General features: G+C 39.7%; 1 protein-coding gene across 1 annotated transcript in view; it reads right to left on the bottom strand.

Annotated features, from left to right (window-relative positions):
* Positions 1 to 17459, bottom strand: part of cyfip1 (cytoplasmic FMR1 interacting protein 1) — a 39059-nt gene extending 21600 nt beyond the window's left edge. Inside the window, exons 1-15 of the mRNA XM_054603530.1 lie at positions 17302 to 17459; positions 7841 to 7952; positions 7660 to 7668; positions 6953 to 7042; positions 6544 to 6621; positions 5421 to 5522; positions 5117 to 5298; positions 3997 to 4093; positions 3279 to 3407; positions 3089 to 3193; positions 2148 to 2239; positions 1902 to 2019; positions 1014 to 1136; positions 360 to 485; positions 108 to 274 (exon numbers count right to left, since the gene is read on the bottom strand). Coding sequence (XP_054459505.1) covers positions 108 to 274; positions 360 to 485; positions 1014 to 1136; positions 1902 to 2019; positions 2148 to 2239; positions 3089 to 3193; positions 3279 to 3407; positions 3997 to 4093; positions 5117 to 5298; positions 5421 to 5522; positions 6544 to 6621; positions 6953 to 7042; positions 7660 to 7668; positions 7841 to 7948 — 1526 coding nt within the window. The 5' untranslated portion in view covers positions 7949 to 7952; positions 17302 to 17459. The remainder of the gene's footprint in view (positions 1 to 107; positions 275 to 359; positions 486 to 1013; positions 1137 to 1901; positions 2020 to 2147; positions 2240 to 3088; positions 3194 to 3278; positions 3408 to 3996; positions 4094 to 5116; positions 5299 to 5420; positions 5523 to 6543; positions 6622 to 6952; positions 7043 to 7659; positions 7669 to 7840; positions 7953 to 17301) is intronic.
* Positions 17460 to 18722: the final 1263 nt, after the last annotated feature.

Raw genomic sequence — 18722 nt, 5'->3', positions numbered from 1 at the left:
AAGGTCCTCCATGAGACTGATCAGCTGATTGCCGGTCAATCAGTGTATCTATAACTGATATTATGAAACCAGTCCTTTAGCAGAGAGACCGTGGATTCCCCCCGTACCTCTGGATGACGTTCTTCTTCTTCTTGATGGCATGTCTCAGCGGGTCGCGTAGAGTCACCTGAGCGAAGTCCTGCAGGGCGGAGTAGATGGTGTGACGGATGGCGTGGTTGAACACGCTCTCCATGCGTCCCATCAGCACCTGCAGCCCCTTGATCATCGCCATCACCTGCACACAGCGCCACGTTTAACCACACGACTACTAGTTTAATAAGAAATGACATGTGTGTGATGATGATGATGTCATCACTGACCTCCACCAGGGCAAACTTCTCCTCACAGGTGTAGTTGTATCTGGTGGCTCTCTCGTACTCCTCGGCGTTGTCGGGACACTCTTTGTTGGAGTATTTATCGGTCGGATGGACCAGTTTCCAGGAGTACTGGGAGAGATTTGAACCAAACATCAAACATAAATCAATCAGGAAGAAACATTCTATCTATTAAAGCCACTAACAGAACAATATTTAAGAGAAGAGAACTATATTTTAACAAATAGATATTAACATGAAACTTCACCGGTGGTTACTGACATTTTTTATAAAACGTTTTCTGGAATGTTATGTTTAAATATGCAAATTAGGTATAATTGTATTGAATATGTACTAATTTTCCAACTTTTTCTAGGTATGAATATGAACATTGGATAAAGCCAAGTTAAATTTTGTGTTTCATTTTGTTGACATATTAGAGTCAAAGGTTTTTACAGAGGGGATTTTAGACATCACTCGAAAATAGACAAAGAAGTCAAATATCAGTCAGGCGTATTATGGAAGAAAAGTGTTTCCTAACCTCCTAACTTATCGTGATGACCTTTGCAGCGTTAGAGAATTTACAAACAAAATGAAAAAGTCAGTCTTATCTATATCTCGCCAGAAATGTTTCATTCCATGTTTTTCTTTCTTCCTCACCACTTCCATGACGTGAGCGCTCCACTGGGACAGCAGCTGTATTCCCTGCAGGGACAAGTCAAACAGCTTCCTGTACTCAGAGTCCGTCTTCTGGGCCTCCTGACGGCCCGACCCGGTCACCACCTACAACACGGACACGAAATAAAACATGTTAACACACCGAACCAAACGCTGGATGAACACATAAGAAAATCATGAATTACTCACAGAACAGGCCAGTGAGAAGAATTTGAAAATCATTGGAAATTAAAAGTAATGAGTGAAATAAAAACTGGAGAAACCGCAGCATAGAGGATGTGATAATTAGTGACTTTCAATCTCCACATTTCTTTCCTCAGTACGTCAACAGTCCTGATCCACAGGTCAGTCCGTTAACTTTCCATCTGAACCAAACTGAATTCGTTGTGACCCCTGAAAATCCACCGGGGCAAGACATCTGCTGAAAGCTCGTTACATCACCGCTGAGAGATCTAATAACCCTCACGCAACAGAGAGCTGCTGAAGCCGAAACAGACGGGTGGTGGGATGAACCTAACGTAACCAGTGTCAGTGTTTCACTACAGCAGATGTTTGTAGAAACAGACAGGAGAACCAGCACGGAGCAGATCAATGTTCTGCTGTGGACGTATTTTAGACTCCTAAAAGAATCAATATCAGTTTAAGAGAACGCTATATTTAGAATATTTACACCTCTTTACCTTTATGACGGAGAACTGAAGCTGTTATCTATGCTCTCTACAAAGACACCAGACTACATTCACACAAACAGAGATTTAACCTCTCAGAACACAGGAGCTACTGCTCTACTGCTGCCTCCACCTGTTAGTCTGTTTGTTGTTGTGGGACTTTAGTGAATCTGAACTAACACTTTAAACACCAAATACTAACCTCACTGTTGCTATAGCGAGCCAGCTCCGAGATGAAGCGCATGTGATCGTCACGGATCTGAAGCATCTGCTCACAGATGTTGTACTGAGGGCTGCTGGATATGGAGGTGCAGGTCCACCTGGAGGGGGGAGAGAGGGGAGGCAGAGTGAGGAATACAGGGAAAACTCTTGTTATTGTAGAGGAAGAAAAAAAACAGCGATTAATGGAGAAGAAAGAACAGAAAGAGAAGAAGGTTTTTCCTCTCACCTGGATTTGTTCTCCTCAAAGTGAGCGCTGGTCTTGATGTAGCGAGACAACTCGATCTGCATGTCACCAAACAGAGGGACCACCTGCAGTTGCTGAGAACAACAAGAACAAACAGATCTGCATTAAAACCATACGTTCACTACAGAGGATAGCTATTAGAAAAGCTGTTTTCTTGTATATGCATTGGTTTTGGTTTGTAGTTTAGGGCTGCAAAGGATCATAAAACTCAGAGTCCAGATCTTATCACGGTTTTGAGTCACAGATTAGATCCGAACAAAAGAAATAAAGAAGCTAATATAACTTTTAAAATGCCCCAATCATTTTTGCTGCCGTTACCAATGCAAATAGTCACTGACCTATAAGTTAGCATAAGCCTTCAAAAGTCCTAAATGTAGAAAACGATTTTACTTTGTTGTAGTCATCCATATTGGGTTTTTTCCTTCATAAAAACACACAATTCAAATGATAAGGAAATAAAAGATTGTATTTTTATGGATAAAAACAGATTTATTCATTATTAGTTTTAATGATGTATTATAATCTTAGAGCTAGTGTTAGGAAGTTAAACATCATAATTCATCTCTAATATCTATTGTATATTAATGTGGAAACATCTCCTTCAAACTACTGGATTTATTCTAGTTTATCACCAACGCTACATTTTACAGATTACATGTGAACACATCATGATAACGTTAAAATTTACCTTCACCCAATACTCATTTTCACTAAACAGAGCCTGAACGCATCACAATGTAACTGAACTAAAATAATTTCTAGTTAGATTAACAATATCTTGTTTTTTGGCTGATTTTATTGGAGAAAATGTAAATAAAAAGCAAATTATAAATTGTTTATGGTTTAAAAACAGTGTGGTGAATGAATACAACTTTACAGAATATGTTCACATGTCTCTGTCTGACATCACGTCTCCTTCATACCTTGAAGAACTTGTCGATCTTGGTCAGGTTGATCCTCTTCTTGGCGTCCAGTTTGTAGATGTTGCTGCTGTTTCCATCCATCAGGTACAGACCGAACCCCATCACCTATGAAGAGGAACAGAGGTTTAATATACAGGATGTCCATTACTCTCAGTGACGGAGGAATCAACAGAAGAAATCGAACTCTTACTTTGAGCAGCATGTGCTTCTCGTTGGGCGTGAGGTACATCTTGTTCTCGTAGTATTCCACACACAGGTTGACGATGTCGGCCAGCAGCTCATCGTATCCGTTGATCACCTCCAGCTGCTGCTGCAAAGACTGTACGGAACAGATTTAATATTAAAGTACAATTATATTAACACATTATCTTTTAACGTTTTTCTTTATTATAATATTCTCTAAGTTTTCCTGACTTAATTCGCTTTCACCTTAAAGGTCTCTCTGCTTAATGGGAAGTTCATTATGATGATTGAAAGGTAAGAAAACTGGAGCACATCACTTCCTGTTTGACAGAATGTCTAATAATAATAATAATAATAATCTTTATTTATACAGAACATTTCATACAGACTATGTGGCTCAAAGTGCTGCAAAGTTTAAAAAAAAAATTAAAATATTTTAACAGAAAATTCACATTTTTAATACAAATGTCAACAGATGAATAAAGACTGGGGAAAAAAATACATTTAAAATGACAAATAATTAAATAAATGAATAAAAATGTAAGGGCATAAAAGTGTTTGAATACATCAAAGATCATTTTAAAGACAGGTGTGGGACCATGTGGAGTATTAACTAATGTGTATTTTTGTAAATGACAAACACCTGAAACACGCTGAAGCAGCTGTTGAGAACTTAAACTCAAATCATAATAATGAATGAACATAATGATGAACATCTGACCAACCTGAGTGATTTTGTTGTGGTTTGCCAGAAACATGGACAAGTTCTGAGACTCCTGGATGGATGAAGGCTCCGACATCTTCCTCAGGAACTGAGCAGCTCTGGGAGAAAGAAACAAAGATTTTGTTTTATACTTGTTGTCTAGCTAAAATAAAGCTATGTATCCAATAAAGGAACATGTCCCAGACAATTGAATGAAATGTAAAACATATTTCATTATATTTAGAAGTGTAAACACAGACCACAAATAAATCCCTGTACAGAAACAGACTTGTATTCTAGGGTTTTATTCTAGAAGTACTGACATGAGAACTTTTCCTAACACAAGCAAAGCGTCTTTTAGTTCAACACTGGAAACATGTTTGTTCTCCATCTTTCAATTTTGGATTAATGAGCTTCTACAGAGGTGTTAAACATTATGGATGTCTGATCTTAACAGTTTTCGCTCCTGTGTTTATGACTTAAGAAGAGGTGAACAAAAGATTAATCTTCTTGTCATCTGTGAAAACAGGTAAAAAATGAGTTTGTTGTTGTAATACTCATTTTGTCCACAAGAGGCTGAAAAGCACCACTACTCGATGTTCTAAACAGAACTAAAAGCATTCATGTTTTCTTCCAGCTGATTTTAAAGGAGGGTGGAGACCGGGTCGGGCCTTTCAACTCTTGCTATTATCAGTCTTACACATATTTTTATTTTTATTTTAACATAATCAGAGTTTATGTCCATCTCGAATAAGAAAATATACTTTTAATTGTAAACAAATAAGGACTTGAAATAGTTGTAGCTCACAGCTAAATTACTGAATCTACGGCATCATACTTCCTGTTTACATCCCCATAATGATGGGAACTGTAGCATTCCTGTAAGACTTTTTATTCATAAACACTGTTTCCCTGTTTATCTAACAGAATCCCGGTCCAGCAGAGATGTTTAGGAGGACATTCTGCAGAGACTTTGTCCTCACTGATGCTGCGTGATGCTGCGTGATGCTGCGTGATGCTGCGTGATGCTGCGTGATGCTGCGTGATGCTGCGTGATGCTGCGTGATGCTGCGTGATGCTGCCCTCTCGTGTCTGCTGTGTGTCAATACATGTAGTGTGAACTTTAAACGCCCCCTGAATACCGTTTGTAGGCGGAGTGGTCGTTCTTCACGCTGCACTTCATGTTCTTCAGCTCGTCCAGAACGGCGAACATGTTGATGAACTTCCCGAGGGTCAGCAGGTACGCCTCGGAGACAAAGTCCTTCCTGCGCTCCGTGTGACAGAGACGCCGGACTTCTCCGCAGAAACGGTCGATGGCCGTCCGCTGGGAGAGAGAGAGAGAGAGAGAGAGAGAGAGAGAGAGAGAGAGAGAGAGAGAGAGAGAGAAGAGGAGATTAGGTTTCTGTGAGTCGGCCAGAGAAAGAGCTTCAGCTGAATGTTAATCACCTGGAAGTACATGAAGTTCATCAGCTTGGTGACTTCTGGCTCCAGAACCTCCACGGTCTTCTCATAGATCTCCACTCTGTTGGGCTGCTCGTTGCATTTCACCTGAGACGGGAAGAAAAGGTAGAAAGGAAAGGTAGAAAGGAAAGGTAGAAAGGAAAGGTAGAAAGGAAACGTCAAAGGAAACGTTAAAGGAAACCACAGGAAGCTGTTGACATATTAGAGTCAAAGGTTTTTACAGAGGGGATTTTGAAATGAGTACCTGTGGTATCAGTCATTACCTGTAGTGTCAGTCATTACCTGTAGTATCAGTCATTACCTGTAGTATCAGTCATTACCTGTAGTGTCAGTCATTCAGTCAGTCATTACCTGTGGTATCAGTCATTACCTGTGGTATCAGTCATTACCTGTGGTATCTGTCAGTATTACCAGTCATTACCTGTAGTATCAGTCATTACCTGTAGTGTCAGTCATTACCTGTAGTGTCAGTCATTACCTGTAGTGTCAGTCATTACCTGTAGTATCAGTCATTACCTGTAGTATCAGTCATTACCTGTAGTATCAGTCATTACCTGTAGTATCAGTCATTACCTGTAGTATCAGTCATTACCTGTGGTATCAGTCATTACCTGTGGTATCAGTCATTACCTGTAGTATCAGTCATTACCTGTAGTATCAGTCATTACCTGTAGTATCAGTCATTACCTGTAGTATCAGTCATTACCTGTAGTGTCAGTCATTACCTGTAGTATCAGTCATTACCTGTAGTGTCAGTCATTACCTGTAGTGTCAGTCATTACCTGTAGTGTCAGTGATTACCTGTGGTATCAGTCATTACCTGTAGTATCAGTCATTACCTGAAGTACCTGTAGTATCAGTCATTACCTGTATCAGTCATTACCTGTATCAGTCATTACCTGTGGTATCAGTCATTACCTGTAGTATCAGTCATTACCTGTAGTATCAGTCATTACCTGTGGTATCAGTCATTACCTGTAGTATCAGTCATTACCTGTGGTATCAGTCATTACCTGTAGTATCAGTCATTACCTGTAGTATCAGTCATTACCTGTGGTATCAGTCATTACCTGTAGTATCAGTCATTACCTGTAGTATCAGTCATTACCTGTGGTATTGCCCGTGAGCAGCTCCTCCAGGTGTACAGCATGATGGCGTACTCCTGTCCCTCCTCCAACATCACATTCTGGTTCAGCAAACAAAAACCAGTCAGAAGATCCAGAGACTCACATCCTACAAACTATATACAGACTCTAAACAGTTCATAAGGACTACAACATCCATGCTCCACTGCTTCCTTTCTGCCTTCATACAAAGTGCTGTTTGATTCAGAGGCCGAGCACCAATTAGACACAAAGCCTCAGTATTCCTGCTGGACTCAAACAGTTCACAACAAGACCATGACCCCGTTCTGCCGAGTACATGTTGTCCCAAAGAGTCATTACTGAGAGTACAATAGAATATAGAATATAGAATATAGAACAGAACAGGAGAGAAGTGTGGCTCTGCTGCGGTACCATGCTGGAGTGGACGGTGGCCTGCTCGATGTATCTGGCGATGCCAGTGACAAACGCATTCCGGTCCTCAAAGTTGGTGTTGAAGTTGGGCTGTGGGAAGAAGGAGGTTACGTTAAGACACTGACACTAGTGAGGCATAAAACAGGCGTAAAACAGGCATAAAACAGGCATAAAACAGGCATAAAACAGGCATAAAACAGGCATTAAATGGATGTATAACCGGGCGTATAAGGGGCATATAACAGGCAAACAATATTCATATAAAAGGCATATAACCGGGCGTATAACGGGCATATAATGGGACGTATAACGAACGGGCATATAACAGGCAAATAATATTCATATAACCAGCATATAATGGGAAGTATAACGGGCATATAACGGGTATATAATGGGACGTATAACGGGCATATAACGGGCATATAACAGGCAAATAATATTCATATAACGGGCATATAAGGGACATACAACAGGCATATAGTGGACATATAAGAGGCTTATGACGGTGTATAATGGGTCATATAACAAGGCATTTAAGGGTCATATGACAGGTATTGAGCGGACATTTAACGGTTGGAATGGATCTGAATAACGGGGCAGATTCACATTATTATTAATCTCTTATGGAGTCTTATGGTCTTTGTGCTCCTTCTAGTTTCAGTTTGTTTTCTTGATAATTCTACTTTTATTCTATGTAACTGGAGCACATTAAACATCTCCATGTCAGTCCGTCTCCCACCACAGAAATAATCCGATATAAACTTCTGTTGACTAGTGGACATCACAGCGAGTAACCAATGACTCTGTAGTAAATAAGAAGCATCATGAGTCTGATCAGACAGCGTAGAGGACCTCTGGGTCAGACTTCCGTCCACACTGACCTGGAACATCGGAGGAGGGGAGGGGCTCGATGCAGGGCTGCTGGTCCGGGAGGGGCAGCTCCTCCAGCAGGTCCACGTTGGAGAGGGCATCTTCTAAAGTCACTGTGGACGCCATGTTGCTGGAGAGAGGACAGGAAAGACATGTTTACACATTCTGACTGGACATACAGATCTTTATCAAACATGATGAAGCTTCTACGCACAACGAATATCAAGAGACGGACCAGAGTTCATATCTGGTGTATTTTATGTTATGTGTTGTTTTGGTTTGATGACTTAAGAGAGAAGACAGCATTGCATTATTCTCCTCAACAACAGAGGACGTACAAACTAAATGAACTGTGAAGAATCAAAAAGAATAAACCACAAACCAACCTCCACAATAATGAGGAGGGGTTCTTATTATCTATGAACTCATATCTCACATTCATGGACTACTTTATTGCCTTTATACAAAACTGTTAAGAAACAAGTCAAGTATTAAATGTTTTATAAAGAAACAAAAGGTTGAATATCCTGTAAACTATTTGATTTGGCTGAAAAACATTTACTCAAATGTAGATTTTTAAGACTTCCTGTTTCTAAGGCATCTGAAAACTAATTCTTTGTTTGTAAAATTCTCGGTGGTGCATGTATGGAAAACCAAAAGTGCCTCGTTTATGTAAAAACTCTGTTTTCTGCTTTTACTCTGCTGTACCTAGTGACCTTAAAACACATATTTGACAGCTAAAAACACTGTGTTTTCTTTATGCTAATGAGCACCTCCTTCTATTTTGCATATATATTTATGGTCTAAACTTTACAGTTCACAATCATCTTGCTGTGAATGAAGACAATTATATGAGTGTTGACTTCTTATAGTAACAGAACCCAATAGATATATTTACACTACAAGGATTAAATAAGCTAATATTAAATAACAATGAAGGTGATTATATTATCGGCAACTTTATAATGCACAAAGTCAGATCTACATCCCAACAATGGCTTTGGGTTTACTCTTGACTGAGATGGTTACAGAAACGTTGAGCTTAACGGTAACCGTAAACTACGCTTAAAAAAACACAATAATTAACGAGCGAGCTGATGCAGACGAGGAACCTTCAGCTCTTCACAGAGAGCCGAAGGTTCCTCTTTGTGGCTTTAAAGCAGCTTCCTCAGTCTCAACCAACACGGTCCGATCTGACATTTATCTCCATATCTTGCTATCTTTTTCTTGCACACGCCTCAAACCTGAACAATTTATGCATTAAACCGTGTGCATAAAGAAACATCTCCATGTAGCTCACGTGAAGTAGACACTGGCTATTTCTTTATTTGCACAACAATGCCAACACTGAGAACATGCATTCAAGAGGCTGTTCAAGGTGTGAAATCATGGTTCTACGTCAGTGTGTGAAGGTGCAGACTCATCGTGTTGTTCTTCAGGGTGATGCCCGACAACCATTTAACATGCTACTATGTGGTGCTCCCATCATGCATCAGGGATGTTTTATGTAACTAATTCCAGGAAAAAACACAAAGCAATTCCTTCAAATGAAGCAGACACAACAGCTACAGCGAACACACTGCATCAACAGAATGAAATCTAGATCAAACTCATCAGTTGTGTATCAGTTAGAGCGGCTGCATGCTTTGTGTTTTTTCATTCTCATGCTGCTGACTGCTGACTTTTGGACGTCACTGACAGCGAAACAATCGAAAACCCTCAAACAATCCACAGCGTCGACGGACCAGCAGCACATAAGCCTGCCAGTCACTGTGTGCACGGGTCTGAGGTCAGACCAGGTCACCCACTGCTCTGTAGATGGAAGAACAGCATGTACGGAGGAGAAAAACATCTGGTGATCCATCTTATGAGTCTCATCCAAATGATTTTCTCTCAGAAGAACAGGTGAAAAAAAGTTTTTGGGTTAGGTTGGTTCTTGTAATACTCAATTCAGCCACAAGAGGCTGAAGAGCACCACTTCCCCATATTCTATACAGGCGGCATCTTCTGGTTCTTAAAAGTGAAGTCAAAGCTTCCTGTCTTAAAGCTGCATTCTCTCTGCTGTCCACCAGGGGGCGACTCCTCTGGTTGTATAGAAGTCTATGAGAAAATGACTCTACTTCTCTCTTGATTTATTCCCTCAGTAAACATTGTAAACATGAGTTTATGGTCTCAATCTCTAGTTTCAAGTCTTCTTCAATACAGCATGATGTTCATTTAGTAAATGATGCTCCATTTAGAGTCAAACAGACCATAAAGCAGGGGATGCTTTAGGGCGGGGCTACACACTGAGTGACAGGTCGACACCAGAGACGTATACGGCGTCTCTACGTCACTCCTCCTCAGTCCAAATATGGTCACTTCCTGTTGACTGGTTGCAAGAAAACAAGATGGTGACGACGAAATCTCCAAGCTCAAGGCTTCATAACATCAGTCCACAAACCAGTGAGTGATGTCATGACGACTACGCCCACTTCTTAACGGCTGTGGCACATGAGGTAGAGCGCTTGTCCCGTAACCACAAGGTCGGTGGTTCAAACCCCTCTACCGGCAACATGCCGAGGTGTCCTTGAGCAAGACACCTAACCCCAAGTTGCTCCCCGGGCGCTTCATTGCAGCCCACTGCTCCTCCGGGATGGTTAAATGCAGAGAAATAATTTCCCCATTGTGGGACTAACAAAGGCTTAATTATATGCAGTCTGTGATTCTCTGTAAAACTAATTCATGTTTTCTTCCAGCTGAGTTTGAGCTTCTCCAGTTACATATATCGTGTGTCATCAAATGATTAACACGTGAATGCTTTAGTTCTACTCTGTCCTCAGCGGTCCCTGTGGACAGAAAGCTGTACTGGTTCTGAGCACCAGAGTCCCTTTATAGAACCTAACATTTTACTGCTGGAGTCTGAGCTGAAGGAGATTCTGGTGAACCTTCATGATTTCATCTGGTTTCACCAGAATCTGACCCGGTGGCTCCGCAAAAGAGGTCATGTTTTCAGTTTGGTTTGTGTGTTTGTCAGCAGCATTACAGTAAAACCACTGTCCTGGTTTTAATGAAACGTAGTGATAGGGTGGAACCTGAGCCACAGAAGAACCCTTTACATTTTGAATTGAATCACGCCTTATTTTTTCTCTCTTTGGCCTCCGTTAAGGTCTGAGCTCTCTGCTTCTAGTTTATTATGCAATTCTCTGGATGTCTAATGCGAGCTCAGACATGCACGAGGAGCGCTCAGAGGTCCCTGCGGCCGATCCACCCGGTCACAGCTTCTTTCTGTCCTGACCCCTCAGTGGAGGAATGAACTCCCCACTGACCTCAGGACAGCAGAGTCACTGCCCATCTTTAAACTCACCTCTTCAAGAAGTACTACCCTGAGCCTTCCTCGTAGCACTTATTGTATTTGTATTAGTTGTTGCACTTACTGTATTCGTATCAGTTCGCTGCACTTATTGAATTCGTATTTGTTTACTGCACTTATCCTATTCGTAGTAGTTTGTAGCACTTATTATATTCGTATTAGTCTGTTGCAATTATCGTTTTCGTAGTAATCTGCCTCTGCACTATACTTTTGCTCTGGTTTATGCTTTAAGATGCTTGTTTAAGAAAGGAGATGCACTTATGACTTCTGGTGACTAGTAGTTCTCTTGAATACCTATGTTGAATACACTTCCTGTAAGTCGCTTTGGATAAAGATAAGATAAGATAAGATAAGATAAGATAATCCTTTATTAGTCCCGCAGCGGGGAAATTTGCAGGCTTACAACAGCGTAGAGTAAAGGCGTAAAAGCGTCTGCTAAATGACTGTAATGTAAAATGTAATGTAATGCACAAAGATTTCTATCAAGTGTTTGCACACTGACCACCGACTGACAGCAGCATCAGATAACAAACAGCAGCTACAGAAACGAGACACAGACAGAGATGTTTGTTGCTATGGTAGCATACGACTTCCACGTTTTAATGAGATTACGTAAATTAAGTTTCTTCACAGGATGAAATGCTAAACATAAAGGTACTGCTTTGGAGGTAAAGCAGCGTGTCTCTGGAGATCGACTGAGGGTCTTCAGATGATGATTAGTTCTCACACTAAAGGAGGAGTTTGAGTTCACTTCCATTCACAAACCGATTGTGACATAAAAATAGGAGTCACTTCCTAAGTTTGGAATGTGACCCACGTTTTGTTTGTTTCGGCTCAGTGAAGCTGAAACACACGATGACCTTCAGGTTTAAGAGCATTTAAAGAAGTTCACGTCTGTACTGAGTTAAAAGAAGCCCTTTTTACAGTTTAAACATTGTTCAAACATAGAGGTCAACACACTTAAATTAAAGGAACTTCAGAGTCAGTTTTATTTTAGATGTGTGGAACACACAGAGCAACCAAACTCATATAGTGTTAGTATTAAAAACTAATACACCAATACAATCTAATACACTAAAACTAGTGCATTTATGCAGTTTTTTTAAACAAGAAAACCTGCTAAAATAAGGCGACAAACAGGGAAAACGTTACTGTGGTTACTTCGTCTTCATATCTGTTACTCATTCAGCCTCTCTGATACTTCAAACTCTCAAACCAGAGTCGGTGATTGTTGGAACAGTGGAAAGACTAATAAAGTTTTGTTGATCAGCGAGGAAAAATTACTATTATGGAGTCTAGTGTATTTGAGGAGAGCATATAAAGTCTGTTCTTTTCACATCTAACTCTGTAAATGAAGGTTTTTGGACTAAACCAGAGTTGGTGATTGTTGGAACAGTTGACAGATTAACAAAGATGCTTTTGATGAGCTTTATTTTGTTTCTGTCCAGTTTGAATGAAGCGTGTTTCGATGATCAGTGAGGTAAAATCACTGCTTTCTGACTGGAGTCTGGTGGCTTTGAGGAGAGATTATTAACTGTATGTTTCGTACACTAATAAATCAGAATAACTGTACAAATCCCTGTTGATTTTATTTATGATATATATATTTCAATGAGCGTAACATAACATTATTGATGTCCACCTGGTGTTTAATCACTGCTGATCAGAGCTGGAGCTGATAAATAAAGTGACCACTGCAGATTCATCTATAAATGAATGAATGAATGAGGATTGTAACCTTCATCACTGAAGACTAAGGACACATGTTACAGAGAGAAAGAGGCTTCAGTAACGTAAAGTAAGTGAACGTTAGAGTCTCAGTCAAAACAGTCATCTAAGCGTAGAGGAGATAAAAATAGGTGCGGTCAGTTGTGAAATCATGTTTTTTACAAAGAGGGAAGTAAGTCAGAAGAGAAGCGTCCTCCATGTAAAGCAGCTTTCAGAACCCGTCTCATTAATGATTCAGACAAACAGACTTTTGCCAAACTGAACTCCAAACAGCCAAGTAAGCAGCACAACAGACTGCAAGTCAGTCAACTCTGAGCCCAAAAAAAACAGGGAAGTATGAATCACAGACGAGGAGATCATATGACTCACAGTCGCCTTCCATACAGGGAACCAACGGCTCAACCTTCAGCTGAGAAACTGAAAGTATCTGATAGAAAGAACTCGTGAAGTTAGAAACTACAGGGAGAGATAAAAACATGAAGTAGCTTTAACAAACACTCCATTGTTCAAAAAGAGGAACCTGCTGGGGTTTCTTTGGTGCAGAGTTCCTGTTAAGACGTCTCTTAGCAGACGACAAATTAGAAAAGGCAGCTCTTTATCCGTCCAGGTGACGATGTGCAGTGTGTGTGTGTGTGTGTGTGTGTGTGTGTGTGTGTGTGTGTGTGTGTGTGTGTGTGGAGATCCGTCCGTGATTACACAGTAAGGAGCTTAAAGCGGCCTCAGGAATAAACTGGGTGTGCCAGGCAGACGGCAAACACAAGCTCCTACCACGCACCACCACGGAGAACACCGTGACACGGTTACCTTAAGCTTCTTTAGCTCACGTAATATCAGCCAGAGGAAATGCTCAAAAAGAACTAACACGAGCAAACAGGAGGGACTACTTTATACCACAGAAACCGTCACTATGGAAACTCTTTGAAGTCTGTGGTTTTTCTAAACAACCACTCTTCTGCAGCCGCCGAGAGATTCAATGAAAGATTTAAGCTTGACTCGTAAAAAAAAAAAAAAAAAAAAAAAGAGTAAATAAGTAGATTTCTTTTTAAATATATCCAAACATTCATATTTCTCATGTTGCAAACTAGTTCATATGGAGCAAAAGGGTGAACACAGTTATCTAAAAGTCTGTAAAGTAATGAATGCATGATGATAATGATTAAAACATTAATATTTAAACACTTTTAGAGTAGTGCACCTGTAGAGGCCTGAGGATCTTAATGCAGAAGTTTCAAGCAGAAGTTTTTTTTTCATTATGTGTAGACCAGGACATCTCTGCAGAACCAAGTTATTTAATTTAGAAGGATATTTAACACACATTTTGAATTAAACAAATGTGAGATTAGACATTACAGTCTGCCATATTGTGATTTTGATAAAAAATTTGTATACAATTGTGCAGCCCTAGTGATTATACGACTGGATGATTGAGACTGGGATTATTACTGGGATAAAGTTTCTTCCATCCTTCAAGACTTTTCTCCGTTTTCTGATTCTCTGCGTTCAGCAGTTGAAATATTGCAGATTTCTTGTCACATGACTGTTGGTCTCAGATGAATCAATCATGGCTTCATAGTTTCACTGAAGAGCTCAGAATTTAATGTTTTTTATAGATTTTTTTTTATGCAAACAGTTTATTTTTGGCGATACTTTAAATGAGTCGTAAAATATGTTTTCGGTGAATATCACATTTTTAAGCTCTGTTTTGGCTGTGAATTCTGACGGAAGTGCATGTCACACATGATGTGTTCAAGGACCGTAAGGTTTCACACTTTTAACAACTTCTGGCTGTGATAAACAATTTAGTTTTGGCAATTTGTTGAAAGGAAACATGCTTTTTCTATCCCGTCGCTGGGTTTGGGGTTCAGATTGTTAATCTGTGGTGCAGCATGGCAATCAATGTTTAAATCTCATTAAAAACAGATCAAAATTGCAATCTCTGCTAAAAAAACCAAAACCCAGCTGAGATCACACTTCGATCTTTTCATATCTGAAGACGAGGAGGAAGCCGCTGCATTCCTTTGAAGTGAGAAACACATGCAGCTGCCGCATCGATGGATGGACGCCCTGCAGAACATTTAGCTCACACGTCTCCTCAACGCTGGCACACAGAAGCTAAACAATAGAAGAAGTCAAAGCCTCCGTGTGATTCAGCTGAGAGTGGCATCACACTGTGCCAGCCTGAATGAAGTTGTAGGTGTTTCTGTAGAATGAGGTGTGAAAAAACAGGATATCACACCAACGTTATCAGCGATCATATGTAAGACGAATCTGGAATCTCAAAAATGTAAATGTCGCACTGTGTTGCAATACTTCCTAATGCCCAGTGATGCATACATCAAGTGCTCACCATGAAGTCTTATATGTATACAGGGTTATCTTCAACTCAACAGCTTCTTGTTTGGTCTATTAGGGACAAACAACTCAATGCTAATGAATCCACGAGACATCAAAATGAAGATCCTCATGTCTGTGAAGCCTGGACCACGTTGTCCATTGATTTCTATGGCAAAAATGTCAGCTTAGTTTATTTGGACTCACATATTTTTTAACTCAAACTGCAAACCCTACTTTAGAGTTTGTTACTTCTAACTTCTAAGTTCTAAGTTATTGTGTGACTTTGGTGTTTTAAAGGGTTAGTTTAGATTAAAAAGTCATAATAACACAAACAGACTAACAGGTGGAGGCAGCAGTAGAGCAGTAGCTCCTGTGTTCTGAGAGGTTAAATCTCTGTTTGTGTGAATGTAGTCTGGTGTCTTTGTAGAGAAAAATCACTACTGTCACTTCAAATATTACATTACATTACATTACATTACATTACAGTCATTTAGCAGACGCTTTTATCCAAAGCGACTTACAGGAAGTGTGTTCAACATAGGTATTCAAGAGAACTACTAGTCACCAGAAGTCATAAGTGCATCTCCTTTCTTAAACAAGCATCTTAAAGCATAAACCAGAGCAAAAGTACAGAAACAAACTAATACCAATACAATAAGTGCAACAAACTAATATGAATACAATAAGTGCTACAAACTATAAAAGTAAACAATAGCTCACAGATACAACAAAGGAAAATGTAATCCAACTTTTCAGTTTCAGTGGCTTCACCACTGTCATATATATATATATATATATATATATATATATATATATATATATATATATATATATAAATATACATACATACAGTAGATCACTGGTGTATTCTGTATTGGTTTTGCAGCCTCCTTGAAGAAGACATTCAACCACAGAAGAAAACCAGCAGCACCGCTGTGGTTTGACTTTCATTATCATTACACCTCATCATCCTCGCTTATTCCTTCCTTCCTTCCTTCCTTCCCTTGTGTCCTCTGAGCTAACGCTGATAGAAGTGGATGACAAACTCCTCATGGACTCAGGACCACAAGTTGCAGCAGTAAAGTGACGTCTCTTCCTGAAGATACGATTCCTGTGTTAAGTACCAGGATGTTCTCACGCCGACAACAGAATCCAACACAGGAGACGACCTCCGGTTCTATAAAGTGAAGTCAAAGCTTCCTGTGTTAAAGCTGCATTCTCTCTCCTGTCCACCAGGGGGCGACTCCTCTGGTTGTATAGAAGTCTATGAGAAAATGACTCTACTTCTCTCTTGATTTATTCCCTCAGTAAACATTGTAAACATGAGTTTATGGTCTCAATCTCTAGTTTCAAGTCTTCTTCAATACAGCATGATGTTCATTTAGTAAATGATGCTCCATTTAGAGTCAAACAGACCATAAAGCAGGGGATGCTTTAGGGCGGGGCTACACACTGATTGACAGGTCGACACCAGAGACGTATACGGCGTCTCTACGTCACTCATCAGTCCATATATGGTCACTTCCTGTTCACTGGTTGCAAAAACCAACATGGCGGCTACCCTAATCCAAGATGGCGACGGCGAAAGCTTCACAAACTGACGGGTGACGTCACCATGACTACGCCCACTTCTGATTGAATAACAAACAATACATATATATATATATATATATATATATATATATATATATATAAAAAAATTTTTTAATTAAATAAGTTGGTGGTCAACCGGAAGTGGGCGGGGCTTCGCCTCCCTGACCAATCAGCGCTCTCCTCTACTTTTACTTTTTTAATACTTTAAAAAGTAACTTAAGTAACTTTTGGAGCGCTGGCGGAGAGTTCCCAGTGTTCCCAGTGCTCCCACAGGCAGGCTGGGAGCACTGGGAGCACTGGGAGCTCCTCTGGGCTCCGTGGCCGCAGCTCGGCCTGCTGAGAGCAGAAACACGGCTTCACGCCCCGCAGAGAGCCGGAGAACCGTCCGCAGAGAACCGAGGAGAACCGAGGAGAACCGGGGAGAGAGGCTGGTTCTACCACGACGAGGACGGAGCCCCGCAGAGACACTCACCGGAGGAGAGAGGAGAGAGGAGGAGCAGAGAGGAGCAGCAGAGGAGCAGCACCGCCCGCGTCCCGACCACAGTCCGTCCCGCAAACAGGGAAACTCAACAGGAAACTCTGTTAGCTCCGATGCTAACGATGCTAACGCTGCTCCAGCGGCGCAGGGACGAGGAGGAGGAGGAGGGAGGGGGGGGGAGAGGGGGGGGGGGGGGGGAGGAATGTACAGTCACAGCGGAGCCGTATGGAGGGTGATTAGTGCCGGACAGCCAAACCAAAAACATGTATAAAAGTGTCTGAAGTGTAATAAAAGTTTGTGTTTTTAAATATTGTAGTATAATAATAAAATAATAAAAAATAAATAAATGGTTAAAAAGTTATCAAGAAGTGTAATTTATTGTTGTATGGAGGGTGATTAGTGCCGGGACAGCCAAACCAAAAACTATGTAAAAAGTAATGAGTCTCTGAAATGTAATAAAAGTTTGTGTTTTTAAATATTGAATATTGTAGTATAATAAAATTAAAAATAAATAAATGGTTAAAAGTTATCAAGAAGTGTAATTTATTGTTTTATGGAGGGTGATTAGTGCCGGGACAGCCAAACCAAAAACATGTATAAAAGTGTCTGAAGTGTAATAAAAGTTTGTGTTTTTAAATATTGTAGTATAATAATAAAATAATTAAAAATAAATAAATGGTTAAAAAGATATGAAGAAGTTTAATTTATTGTTGTATTGAGGGTGATTAGTGCCGGGACAGCCAAACCAAAAACATGTATAAAAGTGTCTGAAGTGTAATAAAAGTTTGTGTTTTTAAATATTGAATATTGTAGTATAATAATAAAATAATTAAAAATAAATAAATGGTTAAATAGTTATCAAGAAGTTTAATTTATTGTTTTATGGAGGGTGATTAGTGCCGGGACAGCCAAACCAAAAACATGTATAAAAGTGTCTGAAATGTAATAAAAGTTTGTGTTTTTAAATATTGTAGTATAATAATAATAATAAAAATAAATAAATGGTTAAAAAGTTATCAAGAAGTGTAATTTATTTGTATGGAGGGTGATTAGTGCCGGGACAGCCAAACCAAAAACTATGTATAAAAAAGATGAGTGTCTGAAATGTAATAAAAGTTTGTGTTTTTAAATATCTAATAATAAGTATAATAATAAAATAATTAAAAATAAATAAATGGTTAAATAGATATGAAGAAGTTTAATTCATTGTTGTATGGAGGGTGATTAGTGCCGGGACAGCCAAACCAAAAACTATGTAAAAAGTATGATAAAAGTGTCTGAAATGTAATAAAAGTTTGTGTTTTTAAATATTGTAGTATAATAATAAAATAATTAAAAATAAATAATTGGTTAAAAGTTATCAAGAAGTGTAATTTATTGTTGTATGGAGGGTGATTAGTGCCGGGACAGCCGCA

This window comes from Anoplopoma fimbria, chromosome 8 (genome assembly GCF_027596085.1).
Source record: "Anoplopoma fimbria isolate UVic2021 breed Golden Eagle Sablefish chromosome 8, Afim_UVic_2022, whole genome shotgun sequence".
Lineage (NCBI taxonomy): Eukaryota > Metazoa > Chordata > Actinopteri > Perciformes > Anoplopomatidae > Anoplopoma > Anoplopoma fimbria.
This window is presented reverse-complemented; position numbering and strand designations above follow the sequence as displayed.